Raw genomic sequence first — 20338 nt, 5'->3', positions numbered from 1 at the left:
CGAGACCCGACACTTTTAAAACTTTTCAAACGTATCGTGGCACGACCCGACACAGTTAAGAAATTCATAATTGTATCGTGGCGAAGCACGATACGTTTAGAAATTTGTAATCGTATCGTGGCAGGACTAGACACGTTTACGAATTTCCAAAAGTATCGTGGCGCGACTAGACACAATAAAAATTTGAGAATCGTATCGTGGGGCTGAACTACACGACACAATACAAAAATAATTATGAATTTCGTGTCGCATACAATGAAACTTGTTGATCAACATCTTGACAGTTTATTAATCCTTCAATAACATTTCAAGAAATAAAATTAAAATAAAATAGATATAGATTGAATATATATCAAATGTAAATTATTAAATTTATATTATATTATATTATATTATATTATATTATATTATATTATATTATATTATATTATATTATATTATATTATATTATATTATATTATATTATATTATATTATATTATATTATATTATATTATATTATATTATATTACATTATATTATATTATATTATATTATATTATATTATATTATATTATATTATATTATATTATATTATATTATATTATATTATATTATATTATATTATATTATATTATATTATATTATATTATATTATATTATATTATATTATATTATTTCCACGAATTTCTGTTTTCATCCTATACTGTTTATTTTCATGTATTTCTTTTTGTATTATCAACAACTTATTGTCTAGTATGTAAACAAACCACACTTAAAATTAAAAATAATTTTGTTCAACAAAATTAATAGATTAATTTAATTTATTAACATTTTAATATTATTATGATTTAAAGAATTGAAAAAAATGTAAGACTTGATTACGAATTCAATATCAGTTTTTTAAAATTCAAAATGGCGGATCCAATATACCGAATCAAAATAACTAAAAATGGGCAAATTCGTCTAAACCATGTTACCCAGGGGTTTTCGGGGTCGCTGATTACGAATCTGACATCAGTTTTTCAAAGTTCAAAATGGCGGATTCAATATGGCGGAAGACAAAATAAAAAATTAATCGGATTGTATTAAAAACCTATTACTCGGGGGTTTTCAGGGTCATTGATTACGAATTGTGACAAAAGTTTTTCAAAATTCAAAATGTCCCAAAAAACGCTCGAGTAACAAGTTTCAAAAGATCCGATCCTTTTTAAAAAATTGTTCAGCATATTAGATCCGCCATTTTGAATATTAAAAATAGGAAAAGAACTAGGCGCAATTGCGCCTACATCTAGGGTTTCATGGCGCTTTAAATTTTAATGTCAACTACTGGGACATGTCAACTATAGGGACATGTCAACTATATGGACATGTCAACTATTGGGACATGTCAACTATTGGGACATGTCAATTACTGAGACAGGTCAACTACTGGGACATGTCAATTATAGGGGCATGTTTACTAATGGGACATGTAATGTCCATTCATGTAATGTCCATTCGGGAAAATGTCCATTCAGTAAATGGAGATTTGGGATCTGTGGGCCCCAACATTTGAATTTGGGAGCTATGGTGCCCCAAAATTTGAATTTGGGATCTGTGGTGCCCCAAAATTCGAATTTGGAAGCTATGTTTGCCCAAAATTTGAATTTGGGATCTGTGGTGCCCCAAAAGTTTAATTTGGGATCTGTGGTGCCCCAAAAGTATAATTTGGGATCTGTGGTGCCCCAAAAGTTTAATTTGGGATCTGTGGTGCCCCAAAATTTTAATTTGGGATCTGTGCCCTAAAATTTGATTTTGGGAGCTGTGGTGCCCCAAAATATACGACGGACAGACGGACGCCAAAGTGAAACTATAAGGCTTTCGGCCATGGGCCACGAAACCCTAAAAAACTGATGTTACATTTGTAATCAGCGACCCTGAAAACCCCTCAGTAACCGGTTTCAATCCAATCCGATTAATTTTTTATTTTGTTGTCCGCCATATTGGATCCGCTATTTTGAATTTTAAAAAACTTTTGTCACAATTCGTAATCAATGACCCTGAAAACCCCCGAGTAATAGGTTTTTAATACAATCCGATTAATTTTTTATTTTGTCTTCCGCCATATTGAATCCGCCATTTTGAACTTTGAAAAACTGATGTCAGATTCGTAATCAGCGACCCCGAAAACCCCTGGGTAACATGGTTAAGACGAATTTGCCCATTTTTAGTTATTTTGATTCGGTATATTGGATCCGCCATTTTGAATTTTAAAAAACTGATATTGAATTCGTAATCAAGTCTTACATTTTTTTCAGTTCTTTAAATCATAATAATATTAAAATGTTAATAAATTAAATTAATCTATTAATTTTATTGAACAAAATTATTTTTAATTTTAAGTGTGGTTTGTTTACATACTAGACAATAAGTTGTTGATAATACAAAAAGAAATACATGAAAATAAACAGTATAGGATGAAAACAGAAATTCGTGGAAATAATATAATATAATATAATATAAAAGTTATATATTATTGTATATTATTTTGTATGCATATTATTATTAGTATTATTATTATTCCATATATACTATATTATAATAGATAATACATAATAGATAAGTTTAAATTAATTGAACAATTTTTTTTCATGCGACACGACATATTTATACAGAATTATCGTGTCGTGGCAAGTCATGATACGATACGATTCTCAAATTGTTAATGTGTCTAGTCGCGCCACGATACTTTTGGAAATTCGTAAACGTGTCCAGTCCTACCACGATACGATTACAAATTTCTAAACGTATCGTGCTTCGCCACGATACAATTATGAATTTCTTAACTGTGTCGGGTCGTGCCACGATACGTTTGAAAAGTTTTAAAAGTGTCGGGTCTCGCCACGATACTTTTAATTGTTTTCAAACGTGTCGAGTCGCGACACTACACGGACACTTTCTTAAAATTCAACAACGTTTCGTGTCCGAGACAGTCCCTGCAAAAAATAAAAACATTGCATTGCATAAACAGTATCTTATAATGATAGTAAGTGCCACTTACAGTAGCTTTTACTTACAGTAAGTGTTACTTATAGTAGCTTTTACTGTCATTATGTGCTACTTACAGTATACGTAGAAACAGTAAGTGTCACTTACAGTAGCTTTTACTGACAGTAAGTGCTACTTACATAATCTTTTACTAATAATAAATGCTACTTACATTATCTTTTACTAATACTAAGTGTCACTTACAGTAGCATTTACTGACAGTAAGTGCTAATTACAGAAGGTAATGATGATAGTAAGTGCAACTTACAGTATATATTACTGTCAGTAAGTGCTACTTACAGTATCTTCTACTGACAGTAAGTGCTACTTATAGTAGCTTTTACTGGCATCAAGTGCTACTTAAAGTATCTTTTTCTAATAGTAAGTAGCATTTAAGTATATGTTACTGCCTGTAAGTGCTACTTACAGTATCATTTACAGACAGTAAGTGCTACTTATAGTAGATTTTACTGGCATCAAGTGCTACTTACAGTATCTTTTACTTATAGTAAGTGACATTTACAGTAGCACTTACTGACATTAAGTGCTACTTACAGTATCTTTTACTAATAGTCAATGACACTTACAGTATCTTTTACTAATAGTAAGTGCTACTTACAGTATCTTTTACTAATAGTAAGTGACACTTACAGTATATTTTACTAATAGTAAGTGACACTTACAGTATCTTTTACTAATAGTAAGTGACACTTACAGTAGCACTTACTGATAGTAAGTGCTACTTACAGTATCTTTTACTGAGAGTAAGTGCTACTTACAGTATATGATACTGAGAGTAAGTACTACTTACAGTATATGTTACTGACAGTAAGTGCTATTTACAGTACATGGAGAAACAGTAAGTGCTACTTACAGTATCTTTTACTAATAGTCAATGACACTTACAGTATATTTTACTAATAGTAAGTGCCACTTACAGTATCTTTTACTAATAGTAAGTGACAGTTAAAGTAGCACTTACTGACAGTAAGTGTTACAGTATATTGCAACACCAATTTCAAGAGATTGTTATTGTTGAAAATAACAGAAAGAAACGACATTAATTTTAATAATTTATTGAAATGAATTTCAATTCGAGTTCTTTAGGAGAATCGAAATAGCTCGACCATGTAAGTTTATCCCATTCGTTTTTTGCGTATTGAAGGTGCAATATTCTTACATTGGATAAAAAAAATTTTTAAAGTGTGTGTGTAACTCTTTGATGAAATGCATTGCAAGAATAGTTGTCCCCCTCAAGGCCGACAACTTGAAAGAAACAAAAAAAAAAGAAAAAAAGTCTCGGCGAACCTCTATGCTCTGCTTTCGGGCAATTAGGGTCTTGAATTATGAATCGAGTGTAACGACGTACGCGACGAGGTCCAACTTTGAGACACACTTGAAAACTTCCTCTCTCCGCTTGCCGAAAATTTCCTTCTCTTTCTTCTTGCGACTTCCTCCGCAGGCACTAGGTCTTATAAAACCTTTTCTTTTTTTTTTTATTCCTCGACAGAAATTACAAACTATTATTTTAGTTTCAATAGGAGAATGCTTAATATTTTAAATAAAGATTGTGCGGGTATATTTATTTAAAACTTGATTATCGTTTATAAAAAAAAAAAAAAAAAAAAATGTTATTTCCGTAAACTTCTAATATGGTGTTGATATTGTGGGTTTGGATTATCACCACAGAAACTGTTTAAGGATAGGAAAATAAAGAATAGGAAAAACTTTTCTTTTTTTGTCTATTTCTTTTTTAATTGCCGGTTATCTTATAGGTGTAGCGTGTTGAACTCGAATCGTGTGCATAAACGTTGCAATTACAACCTCACCCTACGCAGAGAGCAAAGCTATATACTCCTCACGTGGGTCCTCACTTGAATAGAAAATGATAGACTTGAAAGTTAGGCGTGGGCAATGGTTCTTGATAATTAAAGTTATTTACGAGGGACACGAGAAACGAACAATTGAACTCTCTTTGTGTTATATAAAAAGAGGAGGGAATTAAAAAAAAAGTAAACGTATTAGAAAAAAATTTATTTCCCTCCTTTTAAATGTTGTTTTAAAATTTTTAAATCTACTATTATATTATTTGTGAATAATTTTTATTTTTTTAACAAAAAGCACAGATTTTTGTTTTTTTTTTTTTTTGTTTTTATTTGTTTCGTACAAGGATTTGGAGGAAAAAAACTGTCTCGGTTTGTCGAGATGAGTTTGGAGGATTATCTTCAATTATTTCTGCTTCAATTTATTTTATTGGTATTTTCTTTTCTTTTTTGACAATCTAATTTTTTTTCTTATTCAATTTTCTTCTAGACAATAGATATATATATATATAGAATTTTGTCAACTATATATACATCCATGAGAAAAGATATATATTTCTCTCAGAGACAAATAAATATTTATTTGTTGAAAAAGAAATTTTTATTTATTGCAAATAAATATTAATTTCTTGCAAATAAATTTTGTCATAAATAAAAAATTGTTATTTGTTTTATTAAATAACAAATAAAATTTTTATTTACCAAATAAATAATTTATTTTTAATTTTTTTATTTCAATTTTATATTTTTTTATTTGTCAAGCGAAATTTGAATTAAATTTCAGATTCTTAAATAGGTGAGAAAGAGAGGTAAAAAAATCGTAGTCTCTCTCTCTCTTTCTCTTTAGAATCTCTCAAGCTAATCTAATGGATCTTTCCAAGATTGCTGAAAATCTAATGGATCTTCTGTTGATATATTCAGAGTCTTTTTTTTCTAACTTTATAAAAAGCTCTTGTTTTAAATTCCTTTCTTTTATAAAGAGACCGAACAAAATTATAATTTTTTTTCTTTTTTGTTATTCTTTCAAAGAGTTAAATTATTTTTTTTTTTGTGTAATTTTATAGCAGTCATTTGAAGGAGAAATGAAAAATTGAATTTTAATCGTTTTCAAAAATTGGTGAAAATTCTCTTTAAACCTTTTATATATATATACATAAGATTAAAAATAATTTAGAAAAATATAATAGGCTTAATAAACGCATTATCACTATAGAATAAAATTTTACGTTTGTTCCAGAGGTGACGATGTGCAACGATCGATTGAGCTGCTGGACAAAGTGCTCTCAGAATACGACGAGCACGAAACCGAGGGTGAAGGTGGCGGCGGCGGAGGCGTCGGAGGCGTCGGACTTGGCGATTGCGGTAGCAGCACGGAACCTAGTATCGGTCTCACTCCAGACGACGAGAGTCCCTCCTTAGGTAGTATTTTTTTTTTTTTTTAGTTTTTCATTTAAAATTTTTTTATTTTGTTTATCTTTTTCTTATACTTTTATCTCTCTTCATTTCTTTCATATGAATGATAAAGAAGAAGAAACGAACTTGAAAAGATTTCCCCAACTCTTTGAAATTTCCGTTCGAATTTCGATAATTATTTCCCTTGAATTTTTTTTTTGCCATAAATTAAAAAATAAAATTCGCTCTATTTTCAGGAGGCGGAAAATAGTGGAATTTTTGGTGAAAAAAAAAAATATTTTAATTCTAATGGAAATTTTTATTTTCCATCGAGAAAAATCATTGAGAAAATCTTTCCAAGTGGATAGAAAATAAAAAAAAAAAAAAATATCGCGACAAATTTAAAAAAAAATGAAAAGCGATAAGAAAAAAAAATGTTCGTTTTTTCTTGCGAAGTCTAACATCACGTTACACCCATGGGCGGTCTTTATACATCCATAAAAACCTCATGGGACGTAGAAGTACATCACACTTTACCTTTCTTTCTTTCTTTCTTTCTTTCTTTCTTTGCCAACTGCGATTCCCTTGGATAAATTTATAATCCAATTATGGCCTCTTGAATTTTAATTTCGAAGGACAGATTTGATCTGCTTCAATATTTTTTCTCCCCTCTCTTAAAACGAAATAGGAATAGAAAATCTGTCTTGATTTTTCGATATTTGAAAATATGTGGCAAAAAATTATTTTTTTTTTCTTTTGAAATATTTTATCACCTCGTCAGCAATTTTTTTTCCCCCTTTTTTTATGTCATACCAACATCAAAAATTAAAGGTCTCTGAGAAAGTAAACCTCAGAATATTGATCGATCTTTAAAGTCAAGGGGTTTTTATCTTTTGCATTTTATTTCACCACTGTGAAAAAAAACATTCCTTAAATTCTTAAAAATTATTTAATAATTTTATTATTATATATTATTTTTTATTTAAATTTTTTATTATATACAGTTATTTTATTTTTTTAGTAAATTCTCATTTTTATTATTTAAATCCTTTTGTTCCCTTTATTATTAAATCTCATAAATTTCTCCTCTTATATTAATTTCCAAAAAGAAAAATCCCTCTAAATTTTATACTCATCCAATTTATCTTTGAAATTAAAATTCAACACCTAGAAATTGGATTATAAATTTATCTCCGCAAATTGTAGTTGAGAGATACAAATTTTTATGAAACAAGCATTTAACTTGTGAATAATTTTTTTCTAATGGAATTAATGTTTTTCTTTTCTATAATGTCTCATTTTAAATCGAGTCTTTTTATATTTTTTTTTTTCATAATTACATTAATTTTACCAATGTTTTTATGATAATAATTTTGTAATTAAAGTTTATAATTGAATTTTCTAATTAAAATGAAATTCTCGTGGAAATTTGTCCTTGTGAAATTAGTTGTAGACAAGAAAATTGTAGAGTTTCTTGTTTTAGTTTTTTTTTTTATGTAAGACATAATCAGAGAAGATTCACTATATATGAAAGAAAAAAAAGTGGAGTAAAACGCAACTTAGTTACATGTATAGTGCCCCAAGAGGTCGATCCTTCTCTGGCTTAACTTAAATGCGTCTATAGACACGAGAGGAACGTCACTGACGGAAAATACGGAATGAATAAAAGATGTTTATTCTCATTAACATCCCACCAACGTGACGCTCCGCTCTTAGTTACTTTTTTTCAATTTTATAAATATTCTTCTCAAAAAAAAAAAAAAAACTGGAAAAAATACATCGTCTAATTAAAATTGAAAAAATAATTTATTTCATTAGAAAAAAATTGTTTCCAAAATTTACGAAAAGAAAGCAAAATAATAAGATAAAAATAAATAGTAATAATAAAAATTTAAATTATAAAAAATTAAAAAGTATAAAAAAAAATAATACAAAAATTAAGGGGAAAAAAAATTGCAAGCAATAAAAAAAAAGTAAGTTTGATCATTCGTTCTGTTAACATTCCGATTGTGTTAATAAAGAAAGAAAGAAAGAAAGAAAGAAAAAAAAGATGCAGTTTAAGGAAAATCGTGGAGAGTGCTCATCTTGGCGAGACGAATAAAATTTCCTCCCTTTCTATGTCCTTCCTTTCGGATGACTTCTTCTTTCCATCGAGAAGAGAGCGAAGTACTTGAGGAAAGAGCAAGAATTTTACGAGAAAATCGAATAAAAATCCGGACGAGCACTTTCAAACTTGGAAATAAACGAAACTCTGCACAATTTGTATTTCTTCGTTGTCATTAATTTTTCTCCACAAAAAAAAATTTATTTTTGTTTTTTTTTTTCTAAAAAAAAAAGATTTGATTTTTATTTCTATTTTTATAAAATAAGTTTTTTTTATTATAATTATACTGTATATAATAATTATACCTATGAAATTTTTTTTTATGTGATGATTAAAAAATTGATTTTTTTTTAGGGCATCAGTCAGAGGACGACGGCTATATGAGTATGAATGGACGGAAAGCAAAAATGGCGTTGGTAGCACTACGTCCGGTTCCAGACTGTCCTGAACCGCAGGATTGTGCAGGAGTTACCGCTCCGGAGTTTCCTCCGCCACCGGAAGAGGCAGAGCGCATTATCTCTACACTTCTCCCCATGTGAGTCTCTCGACAAACTCATCTGATATTCAATTTATAATTACAGATATTTTGGAAGCCAAGAATTTCCTTTGCTCCATCAAGGATGAATTTTTGATTTAGAAAAAAAAAAAATAAGTTAGAAAAAAATTAATTTCTTCAATTGAATAGAAGGAGAAAAAAAAATTGATGTAATAACTCGAAGTCGACGTGAAAAAAGTGAAGGCGGGGGCCAATTTAAAATAATGTAGGTCGGGGCAGCATCTGGTCGATCTGCAGTTCCTTTTTCACAAGATTCCCATTATCGGCTGCCGATATCGGTCGATCGGGTGCGGTAATCAGTCTCGAGAGAAGCTTAGAAGTCGAAGTCGATTCACATTTTATATATATATATAATACTGTTCGAAGAAAGCCTCTTTCGGGTGAGTGTATCCGATTCGTCCTTTGGGCACACAATCGTCCAGAACGAATTTTATGCCCGCTCAAGGAGAGAACTCTTTTTTTCCAAATTTCAAGTGCTTCACTCGCAAAGAATAGTTTCTACAAAAAAGAGGTACATAAATATATAACAAAATGACACTTTTCCTCTCTATCGAAGTTTCAAATACCGAGAGGCGAATCACAAAAAATCGATACCAAAAAAAAAAAAAATCCAAGGAGAAATTGTTTTCCCAATAAATAAAAAAATGTACCTCTCCTTTTTGAAAATTTAAATCATTTTTTTCAATTTACCAAACCAAGTGTTTTTTTTTCTATTTCGAAAATTATTATTTTAAAATCGAAAAATATGAAAATTACTTCTTCTTTCTTATTATCAATTAAACTTGATGGGCGAAAAAAAAAGAAATAATAGATTCTCATAAATTATGATTAGTAATACTTTTTATAATCTTTGGAGCGTGATTTTATTTTTATTTTACAATGTAATTTTAGAAAAAAAAAAAATAATAATTCTATATAAACTTACAAAAATCGATACGTTCTACCGAAGGGATTAAAAGGGATGATACCCCTAGTAATCCTTTCCGCATAGAAGCGTCCTACCTTTAATTATTTCTATTTATACTTTTTTTTTCCTTTTTAAAAAAAAAAAAAATATATCGACATTTTTTAATAAGAATTTTTCTTCGCACAACATTTTTCTTTTTCATAAAATTTTTAACACACACAAGAATTCTAATAGAAAAATATATAAAATAACAAAAACTAAAATATTAATGGAATGTTTTTAATTTTTTGATTTGAAAGAAAGAAAAATTAATTTGCGAAAGGAAATAATAATTTTCGAAATAGAAAAAATAATTTAGAAAAGTAAAGAAAAATTATTTGATAAATTATTATTTGGTAAATTGACAAAAGAAAAAATTAAAAAATCCAATTAATTGTTGTAAATTAAGAAAAAAAAATTCTTTTCCTGTGGTCCTTTGTTTTGTCTCAGAAATTTTTATGCTTGTATATATACGATAAGAAATACAATCATTTAATCGTGTTTTCGCGCTAAAAAAAAAAATGGAGAGAGAAAAAAAAAGTAATTCTGTAAGATAAAAGTTGGCATTTTGATTGTCCAATTCTCTTTTGTATATCGTCTCTATCAAATAGCATCGGTCGCTGATTACGAACAATCAAACTTTTTCTCTTGTGAAAAGCATAGCATATATACAGCCCATTCTATTTAGTTTCTTTTCGAGGTCTTTAACTCACAAACTCTTGATGCCTTTAAGCAAATCGAAAGAGAGGTTGAAAATCAATCGGCTGGGAGGTCCGATAACGATAGCAGATTTATTCTTGAATCCATCTTCATTCTTCTTTCCACAATCCATTCCCTCTTCTCTCTTGGGATGTAAATATTGAAAAAGGTTTTCTTAATTCTCGAAAGACAATATAAATGTAATTTGAATTATTGTTGATTCATTTTTCTCAGCTTAATTGAATTCACAATTTATTTGTTAATTTTTTTTCTATGAATGTTTTTTTTAATTAATTATTTAATTTTGATCTTCTTATTTTTATTTACAACTTCAGATTTATTTATTAAATAAAATAGAAATTTATTTATCAAATTAATAAATTATGACTAATAATTATATTTTGTAGATTTATAAGAATTTTCTGAATCTCCGATTAAATATACGTTTTAAATACGCTTAATCGTCCCGCGAATAAATTCGTATAAGACGTCTCTTGAGAGATTCTGATCCTTCAATATTTGGTTGTGAGAATTGAGATATAATTTTTTTTTTTTCCTTTTTTTTCGTACTTCCTGTGGGAAGTCGTTGAATCCTTCATCGCTTTCACTCTCAAAGCACCCTTTGCAACCCCAGCCTCCCATCAGTTTTTGCTCTTGCTTTCTCTCTCTCTCTTTTCTGCTATATTCATTCGTCTGGAAAAAGTCGTTGGAGAAGTCTCGTAAACCAAATCATCGACGCAAATGTCGAACTCACTCCATTCCAGAATTCGAAAATCTCGTTAAAGGTCGGATTTCGATGTATTCGCGGCAACAGGAGTGTTGAAAAAAAAAAATAAGCCCCTCTTAATTTCAAACCCAAATTATGAAATAGCGAATTAGAATACATAACACGATTTTCGTTTTCATTCCCCTTTTTCTTCATACAAGATTAATAAATCGATTTTAAATAGGGAAAATTAATGCAGCGATTTTAAAATTAAATTTTTGGTTATAATTGTTTAATTAATTCTACTAATTTTTTAGTCAATGACATTAATAATTATTTAGTTAAAATTAAGGCACTAATTAAAATTATATTACATTGATTAATTTTGAGCGGAATTTTATTTTTTTATTTTCAAAAAAAATTACTCTATGGATTGTTAAATACGGATTGAATGAATGAAAAACTATTTAAAAACTTTAATGATCAGGTTAAGAATTAATTGACAAACTTTAATGAGCAAAGAATTTAAATAATGACGTTTTCATAAAACTTGACTATTATAATGAGTTGTTTAAAATCTCATTAATATTAAATAATGGTGGGGGGGTGAAAATCACTTTCTATTCATTGCTATAAATTTTGTTCTTTGAATTATTAATTTTATCTACTTTTCGATTAAATCATTTATTTATTTTTTTTTATTTTTATTATATTTTATTTATATTTTATGTAGTCATTTTTGACTTTTCTTTTTTCTTTTTTTAATTTAAAATTTATGTCACGTTAGCATTTGCTTCTGCAACGTTGATAATTTTTCTCATCTAAATAATTGTTATACTTTTAAATCATATAAAACTTGGAAAATAGTAATTTTATTTTAACAAGATTCAAGTGAACGCTCGAATAAATTTACTTCTGTATGTATATATATATGTGTGTAATATCAAAGGTATATACATATATATTAGTATGAGTAAAATAAAGAATATCTTTTACAATTTAAAGTGGAACTAATTTGACTGTAACCGCTTTTTTAATTTTTATAGGGTTTCTCCAGGAAACTCGTCAAAGAGAAGTGCTCAACCGTCTGGTCGTCGAAATGGTCGACAGCAGTGGATGGAAGAGTGTAAACGTCATGGACACGCCGTTACCACTCAAACTACCCTGGTAAGTTTATTATTTTTTTTAATGATTGAAATTTGAAACAAAAAATTAATTGCTAATTAATTTCCTTTTTCATATTATATTTCATAAATTTTATTTTTCAATTAATTACACAATTTGTTTTAAAGGAATTTTTTTTTTTCTTAATTAGATACATTTAATATTAATATTAAAATTTATTATTAGAAAATGTAATTCAATTATTAAAATTGAAAATAAAATATTATGAATTTCAACATTTTTCCTAAAATATTTCTAATGAAAAATAATTTCAAAAAATTTGTTTAGTTTAATAAATAGAAATAGAAGTTACATAGTAATAAAAAAAAAAGTTAATTTTGTTGACATACAATTCGTTTGTTACTAGCAGAGCTTTCTTGAATTTAGGGCGAGTTTTATTTGATTTCAATAGAAATTTCGTTGAGGCTTTTAAAATGTCTTTTAGAATATTCCCCAAACGCGTAAGATATCCGGATCAGACACTGAAATGTGATTGCTTGCTTTTATCCTGAGGGGAATTCTATATTCGAGGCAGTGAAAAATCTACTTCTCTAAACTGCAAAAATTGAAAGTGTTTTTATTTTAATAAGAAAAAAAAAAAAATTATAAAACACATTTTGTCTATTCTCAAAAATGATGTAAATTTTAATTGTTTATTAAATTAGAAAAAATTGTATCTTAAAATTTGTTTTTGTATTAATTGAATTTTATTTCTCCAGCCAAAAACGCGGCACCAACGTCCATACGGTTGGGAAAATGGAAAAGGCGAACCATTCCGATTGGCGAAACCACCGAGTCCACCGAGTAAATTTGCTAGTCTCCCATATGATGGTAAAGTATCATTCAATTGGATACCACCGAGAACGTGTCCGGCTGCAATTGAAAAACATCGTGAAGTTCGACGTCGATCATCGGAAGAGGATCTCGATAGTAAAAATCCAAGTCCAGAAAAAGAGAGATCATCCCACATAAGAAAACAAAGGCAAAATAATGAAATTATCAAATCGAATAGCGTTGAGGATCGACTTTTAATGAATCATCATAATCATCAAAATGGTGGTTCCGATGATGTGGAATCATCATCGCGTCGTCGTAATAATTCTGATTCAAGTGAAGGTCGTTTTTCCCGAAATTCTGAGTCAGAACGTTCATCAATACCACGCTCGAGTTCAGTGAGCGTTGAACGTTTTTCAATGAGGGCAAATTGTGATTCATCGGATTTTTCACGTGCCAATTCAACGTCCAATGAAAGATTTCATTCCGATTTTTCGATAGCTGTTGCCAGTGCAAGTTCAAATGATCATGATATTGATGATGTTGATATACCATTGTCAAATCCATTTAATATTAGAAATTTGGATTTTGTTTCATTTTCATTGCCACGCGCCGAATCAAGTGAAAGATTTTCAGCACAAACATCCGATAGATGTTCGGAGGAACATTATTCTGATAGATTTTCAACAAGAAATTCTGATTTCTCAACGAGAAACTCTACGGATTTTAGAACACAATCGGAGGAGGAACATTTCTCGGACGATTCACTTGAGGAGATGCTACCACCACCGCCACCAATTAGCAAAAGACACTCAATCGCTTGGGAAGTGTCGCTTGAGGACGATCCACTTTATGCGCCTGGTAGTACGAAAGTTGTTGGTAGAAGACGACGAAAAAGCAGCGACATGTCAAGTGAGTATTTTTTTTTATTGTATTTTTTTTTTTTTTATTTTAAATTATAAACAAATTTTTTTTTCTTTTAGGCGTTGGTTCAGCATCGAAACTTAGGGACTTTGACGATTGGCAAGATCCTCGTGTTTCGACAACTGATGATGATTTAATATCGCCATATTCTGATTCATCGACGAATGATCTTGATCAAATACAACCGCAGGATTTGTCAAAAAGTGGAACTTATGTAATTCGAAAGGGTCGTAAGAAGGAGAGAAAAATTTTACCAAATTCACCAACACAAACAAAAACAATTGATGATAATGATGATAATCGATTAGCCGAGGTGAAACGTTATTCAAGTACATTTGACAATATCAAAAGTCTTTTGAAAGAAGGCGAAGGAATGGAAAATAATTCATCAACAATTCCAAATGATTTGATACGTGTTATTTCACTACCGGCGATAAATAATGAAAGTGGAAGTCGAACACAACTTGAAATAACCGTCGAGGAAGAAGAATCATCTGATATAATAATCGATAATAAAAATCGATCTTATGTAAAAAAGAATAATTACGATGATGATGATGATGTTGATGACGATGTGGACGCTGGTGGTTTTTCTGGAAAATTCAATAATTCTACCTCAATGTCCAATTCGAAAAGTTTGGACGCAAAAATTGCCGTCAATCATTTCCTTGAAAATATACCGGCGAGTACACGAAAATTGTCAAATGATCAACAACATCATCATCGTTTAGATTCAAAAATACCAGTGAGTTTACTTATTGAGGATCAAATTGTGAAAAAAGCCTTGAATGAAAATCGACGACAATTGGAAAAGGTCAGTGATGCAATTAAGGAAATTGAGAGTGTAAAAAATAGCGAATCCTACATTGATAGTAGTAAACGATGGCGTAATGGTGATGTGAGAACGAGTTCAAAAAGAAATAGTTACGAGAATGATCAACAACAAGAGAAAAAAATTGCTGATAATCCCTTTGATAATCGTCCAAAAAGACAACAAAGTTCCGATTCTGAAACATCTAAAACATCGAGCTCGGAAATTGATTTCGATCGAAGAAAACTCAATGGGAATGAGGTTTATTCATCGGGCAGGCGTATCCGGCAAAATGGTATCGAAAACCATAAAAATGATCAGAAACAAATCGAGAATGTTATCGATGCTATTCTTGAGGATTCGAAGAATCCAGAGTTTCAGGTGAAAATCAATTTTCTTTTTTTTTTTGTTTATTATTTTAACCGTTTTTTTTTTTAATATACGATTTTTTATTTTTTTTATATTTCTTGATTTTCTATTTTTGAATTTAACAAAAAAATCGAATGAATAATTTAGTTGATTTATTCTTTTAGCGAATTTAAATAATTTATTTTAAAAAATGTGTTTTTTTCTCTTTTCTTTAGAAAACTCTTTTAGAAATTTAATTTCATTGATTATTTGTCGAAAGAATGAGTATTATTCTCTAGGTTAAAGTCGTTTTTGTATTATTATTACTATTATTATTATTATTATTTATTACGTAAATACTTGGGGTATATATGTTCCGTTAACAATTGCTTTCTCATAATCGATATTGTCCCTGAAAGTACTTACTGATATTGATGGCTATTCTCATTTAATATTTATACACAATATATAGAGGGATGATGCCATTATTAGACTCTCTTTGTCAGCTCGTTAGAAATTTATAACAACACTATAACAAAAAGGAGATATATTTCAAACTTTGAACAATTTACGTCATCGCACATTATATGAAAAAACAAGTTTGATATAAATATTAAAAAAAAGAATCATTTAAAAACAATATTATTTAAATGGCCTTCTTATACAATTTTTTTTATTGAATATTAATTAATAATATTGAATAAATAAATAATAAAATAAAAATTAAATAAATAATTAATTATTTATTTAGTATATTTTATTTATTACTTATTGTTTTTTAAGTGTTATTAATTCTATTTTGTAATTTAACAGGTGAGCGTTGAAGTTCTTGAATTTCCGCCTCTACCACCATCGCCAGTTGAAGAAGCTGACGAGGAAAGTTCTGATGTGGGAAATAATGCCGTTATTTTAACGAAATCGAAAGCCCACAATAATCGAACGGTTGAATATAGACCGCGAGTACCTCCTCATCGTGGCCTTAGCACCGACTCCAAGGATCATCAAAATTCCCTTAACACAAGGTCCATGGACGCAGGATATTCGAGAAGTCGACGAACGCCCACTGCCAGTAATTCTAGACGAGAGGTAACAAATCCAAATTTCCCATTCCACTTTCTTCCTCCTCTTTTTTTTTAACAATACCGCTTTTTAATTGGAAAAATTGAGAAATTGTTTGGAAAATTATTAGAATATTATTCTTTAATTCCGTTCGATTCAAAAAATTATTTAAAAATACTTGAAGAAATTTTTTAACAGAATATTGGAGAAATTAAATAGGAAATTTGAAAAATTATTAGTAATAGGGAACAAAAAATTATTCGGAAAAAAACATATTAGTCGAAATTATAAAAAGAAATTGTAAAATTTAAATAAATTCAAAAAGAAAATAAATTATGTAAAATTTTCAAAAACTATTCGATGAAAAGTAATAGTAAAAAGCATCTTGTTACATGGACGCTCCAAAGCGCATTTTAAGCTTAGAAGTTTTGAGACCAAGTTTAAAGCTACTGGAAGCTGGTCATAAAGTCACCTTCACTTATAAAAGTTGGTTCGCGGTAACGCCTGAAACTCGCTTCACTTTACAGCCAAGGGGGTAGAGAAAAAAAAAAGGGAAGAAGAGCCGACACAATATGGCATTTGAGAAATGTGGATTCTTTTTGATGGTCGAATCTTATACTTACTTTATTCGAGAATGAAAGAACTAAGCTTTTATACATATATCACATGAACTTTACTGTGTCGCATATAAGTAGAAGCGAGAGTCGACTAGAGTTTTCCGAGTTGAACTCTTCTTGTACTGGGCAAAGAGAAGTCGTTGTTATCCGACATAACGTTGGATACTCTTTCGTTATTGTAAGTTCCTCTTGAATCGTATTATCCTTTCAAGTTTTCCTTCATCATAAATAAACCACCATCCTCTTTCTTCTCATACCCTCGAAGTCGGGAGCATTAACGAAAATTACTCGAGATTCTCGAACAAACTACCATTCAGAAATTGCAAACTCGAAAAGTTTTCGACAATTTCCACAGTGTCGCAGACAAAAGCTTTACATTTTAAAAGACAATTTAACCGAAGGACAATTGAAGGCTAAAGTTAATTTGAAAATGGGGAAAATTAAAAATTTTAATTTTTTTTAATTTTTTTCAAGTATTTTCCAAAAAATTGTCACAATAATTTTATTAACAAAAAATACATCGTACAATTGTATGAAAGGGCATTTTTTTAAATAAACAAAAAAATTAAGGATTAGAGCGATAAAAAATGAAATTTTAAAAAAGATTGGAAAAATTTGAAAACGAAGAAAAAGGAACAAATTGAAGAAAAATTAAATTAAAAACTGAAGGTCAAGGAAAATTGAAGATAAATTTCCCCCAAAAAAAGAAAAGTTAAATGAAAAACGAAAGCGTATTCTTCATATTGAGTTTATTTTTTTTTTCTTTTTAGAAAGTAATCGATAGACACAGGAATTTCAGGACTGAGAGATGGGAAGAAGAATGAGGAAATCAATCACCGAAGATCGCGAAGAGAATTGTTGAGAGGTCAGAAAGAGAGAGAGAGCTTTCTCAAATTGCAGCTTCCGAACGTCGGGGAAACCCACGTCATGAGAGTGACTTCAAATAAAAAGAATAACGAAATTCCAGACTCGCGGTGCAGAGAACAGCCCCTAAAACTTCAAGTAGATTTGGTTTTCAAGATATAAAAACGATTTATTACAAAAGTTTATAGAAACAAAAAAGTGTATTCGTATCTTCATTCTCCAAATTGAAGGAAATGGAGAAATTACCAAAAGAATAGTTTTCGAAATTACAAAACGAAATATTTTGAATGATAAAAAGAAAATTTTTCTGAATTTTTATTTTAAATTACGAAAGGAGAAAAAAGAAGAATTTTCCAAATTCGAAGAATAAAAAATAAAGTTTCCTCTAAATTATAATATTATTACAGGGCGCAATATTTGAAAGAACAAAAAAGAAAATTTTCTGTACTACGAAAGAAAGAATTTTTCAAATTACAAGGCGAAATAGTTGAAGAAGAAAAATTTTCTCTATGATATTTTTTCTTTAAAAAAAAATAAATAGAAAATTTTACTCTAAATTATTGTATATTATTTTTCAAAGTGAAAAATCTGAATAACAAGAAGGAAAAAATTGTCATAAATGAAACAAGGAATACATTAAATGTTTTCTCACTTTGGAGAATGAACACATTATATACATCCAAGTGGGATATATTTTATTTATTGGATCTTTCGGAAGGTCCTTTTGAACCTTCGTCTGCGCCCTTTATCAAAACCTTTGCGAGGCTTGTCTTTTGAAACAATATGTTGGAAGAACAAGGCACGATGATACAACAGCTTTTGCCTTGCAAAAAAAAAAAAAGAAAAAAAACGAAAAGGACAAAAGAGGTTCCGAGATGAAGAGAAAGATACGTAGACACGCGACGTATGTATTTACTTTCTTCTCTCTTTTCTTTCGTTTACGAAGGATGGATGTTTGCCTCACAACTGACGCTTTTTAGTAGTAGCGTTACTTTTTTTCTGCCTTCTTCTCTACACACATAGAAAAAGAGAAAGAGAGCTTTCCATTCTACCAAAGACCAAAAGATATTCAGTGTGTATGTTCTTCTTTATCTGAAACTTGGAGCTGACAGTAAATGATGAAGAGACAGACAACTTATTCTCGTGAAAACTGCTTTCAAATTCGCATTGGTTATCCTCACATTCAAAAGTCATGATAATTTTTTTTTTATCATTTTTCTCAACATCATTAATTAAGACGATTTCTTTATTAAATGATTCGAGAATATTTTCTTTTTTTAAATAGTGGAGTTTTTTTAAAACAACTACAAAGTAGAAAATAACATTTTTTGGGAATATAAAAATAGGGGAGAAATAAGAAGAAAAAACATCTTTGAAGATAATAAGAAAAATAGTTTTCGATAATTAAAAACAAATAGAATAATTTCTCTAGATAAATTATCGAAAATATTATTGCGGAAAACAATAATTAAAATTTGAAACTTTGAACAACTTTAATAACTTCCAAACAGTTTCTCAACAATTTTTTAATTTAAATTTAATTAATTAAATTAAATTTTCTTAATTAATTAATTTAAATTAGTTAAATTAATTAATTACATTTCTAAATTCTAAATATATGTTCTTTGAATTAAATTATTAATTTAATTATTTTTTTTAATTATTTTTAGTTAAAATTCAGAGATAGTTCGTTATATGCTCTTTATTAAATTAAACTCCTTTTTTTTTGCAAAAAAAAAAGAAGAAATTCAAGGTAAAACTAAAACATGAAAAATAAGTCGCGACGGTTCAATTTGTCAGTCGAGGAGCATAATATTTCGTTCATTCTCGTGAACTTTTTCTAAGACAGTTTTCCTAGCACGGGCGGGAAAACTCTTAACCGGCCCCGGGGATAAAAAGTTGGAAAGACAGACGAACTTGATATATAAAAAAAAGAGAGAGAGAGAGAGAGAGAGAGAGTTAGAGAGAAAGAAAGAGGTCGAATGCCAAGTAAAGGCATGAAGTTTTCATTAAGAATATTGGAACGTTTTTTTTTTTTTATTATTTTTCCTGATATGAAAATCAGTTTCTATTCTCCTTCCTATGATTTGACGGCGGATTTAATTTAATATAACGATATCTACCAATAATACATTATCATTCAAGTGTCGAGTGCAAATGACGTGACAAGTTTTTCGTCTTTTTATTTAAAGATTATCCGATCGTACAAAGAATTTAATTTGTTTTTTTTAAAGATCAAATTTCCTCGCAAAAATTGTCCGACAAAATGTAAAAAACCAATTTTTTTATTCAAATTTCTTTATTTTATTTTTTTAATTATTTAACTAGTTAAAATTATTTCATAGATTGATCTACAAGAGTTAATTAAAATATGTTGCGCAAAATTAGGTAAATATATTAAATAATAATAATAATAAATTAATAATTACATTCTTCATTTAACAGTTCCGAAGTTTTAAAAATTTGTACGTTATACAACTTTTTTTTTATTTTATTTTTTTATTTTAATTAATTAAAATAGATTAGATAAACGTAAAGGATTG

The 20338-nt window shown here is 29.0% G+C and overlaps 1 protein-coding gene across 5 annotated transcripts in view; it reads left to right on the top strand.

Moving 5' to 3' along the window:
- The window catches only part of LOC127277228 (uncharacterized), a 175441-nt gene that overhangs the window by 133502 nt on the left and 21601 nt on the right, over positions 1–20338 (top strand). For all 5 annotated transcript variants that reach the window (XM_051298142.1, XM_051298143.1, XM_051298141.1 and 2 more), the window contains 6 exons: positions 6069–6250; positions 8682–8862; positions 12281–12401; positions 13118–14084; positions 14156–15288; positions 16069–16341. In XM_051298142.1, coding sequence (XP_051154099.1) covers positions 6069–6250; positions 8682–8862; positions 12281–12401; positions 13118–14084; positions 14156–15288; positions 16069–16341 — 2857 coding nt within the window. The remainder of the gene's footprint in view (positions 1–6068; positions 6251–8681; positions 8863–12280; positions 12402–13117; positions 14085–14155; positions 15289–16068; positions 16342–20338) is intronic.

This window comes from Leptopilina boulardi, unplaced genomic scaffold (assembly GCF_019393585.1).
Source record: "Leptopilina boulardi isolate dan_hultmark-lab unplaced genomic scaffold, ZJU_Lbou_2.1 LbouV2_165, whole genome shotgun sequence".
Lineage (NCBI taxonomy): Eukaryota > Metazoa > Arthropoda > Insecta > Hymenoptera > Figitidae > Leptopilina > Leptopilina boulardi.
This window is presented reverse-complemented; position numbering and strand designations above follow the sequence as displayed.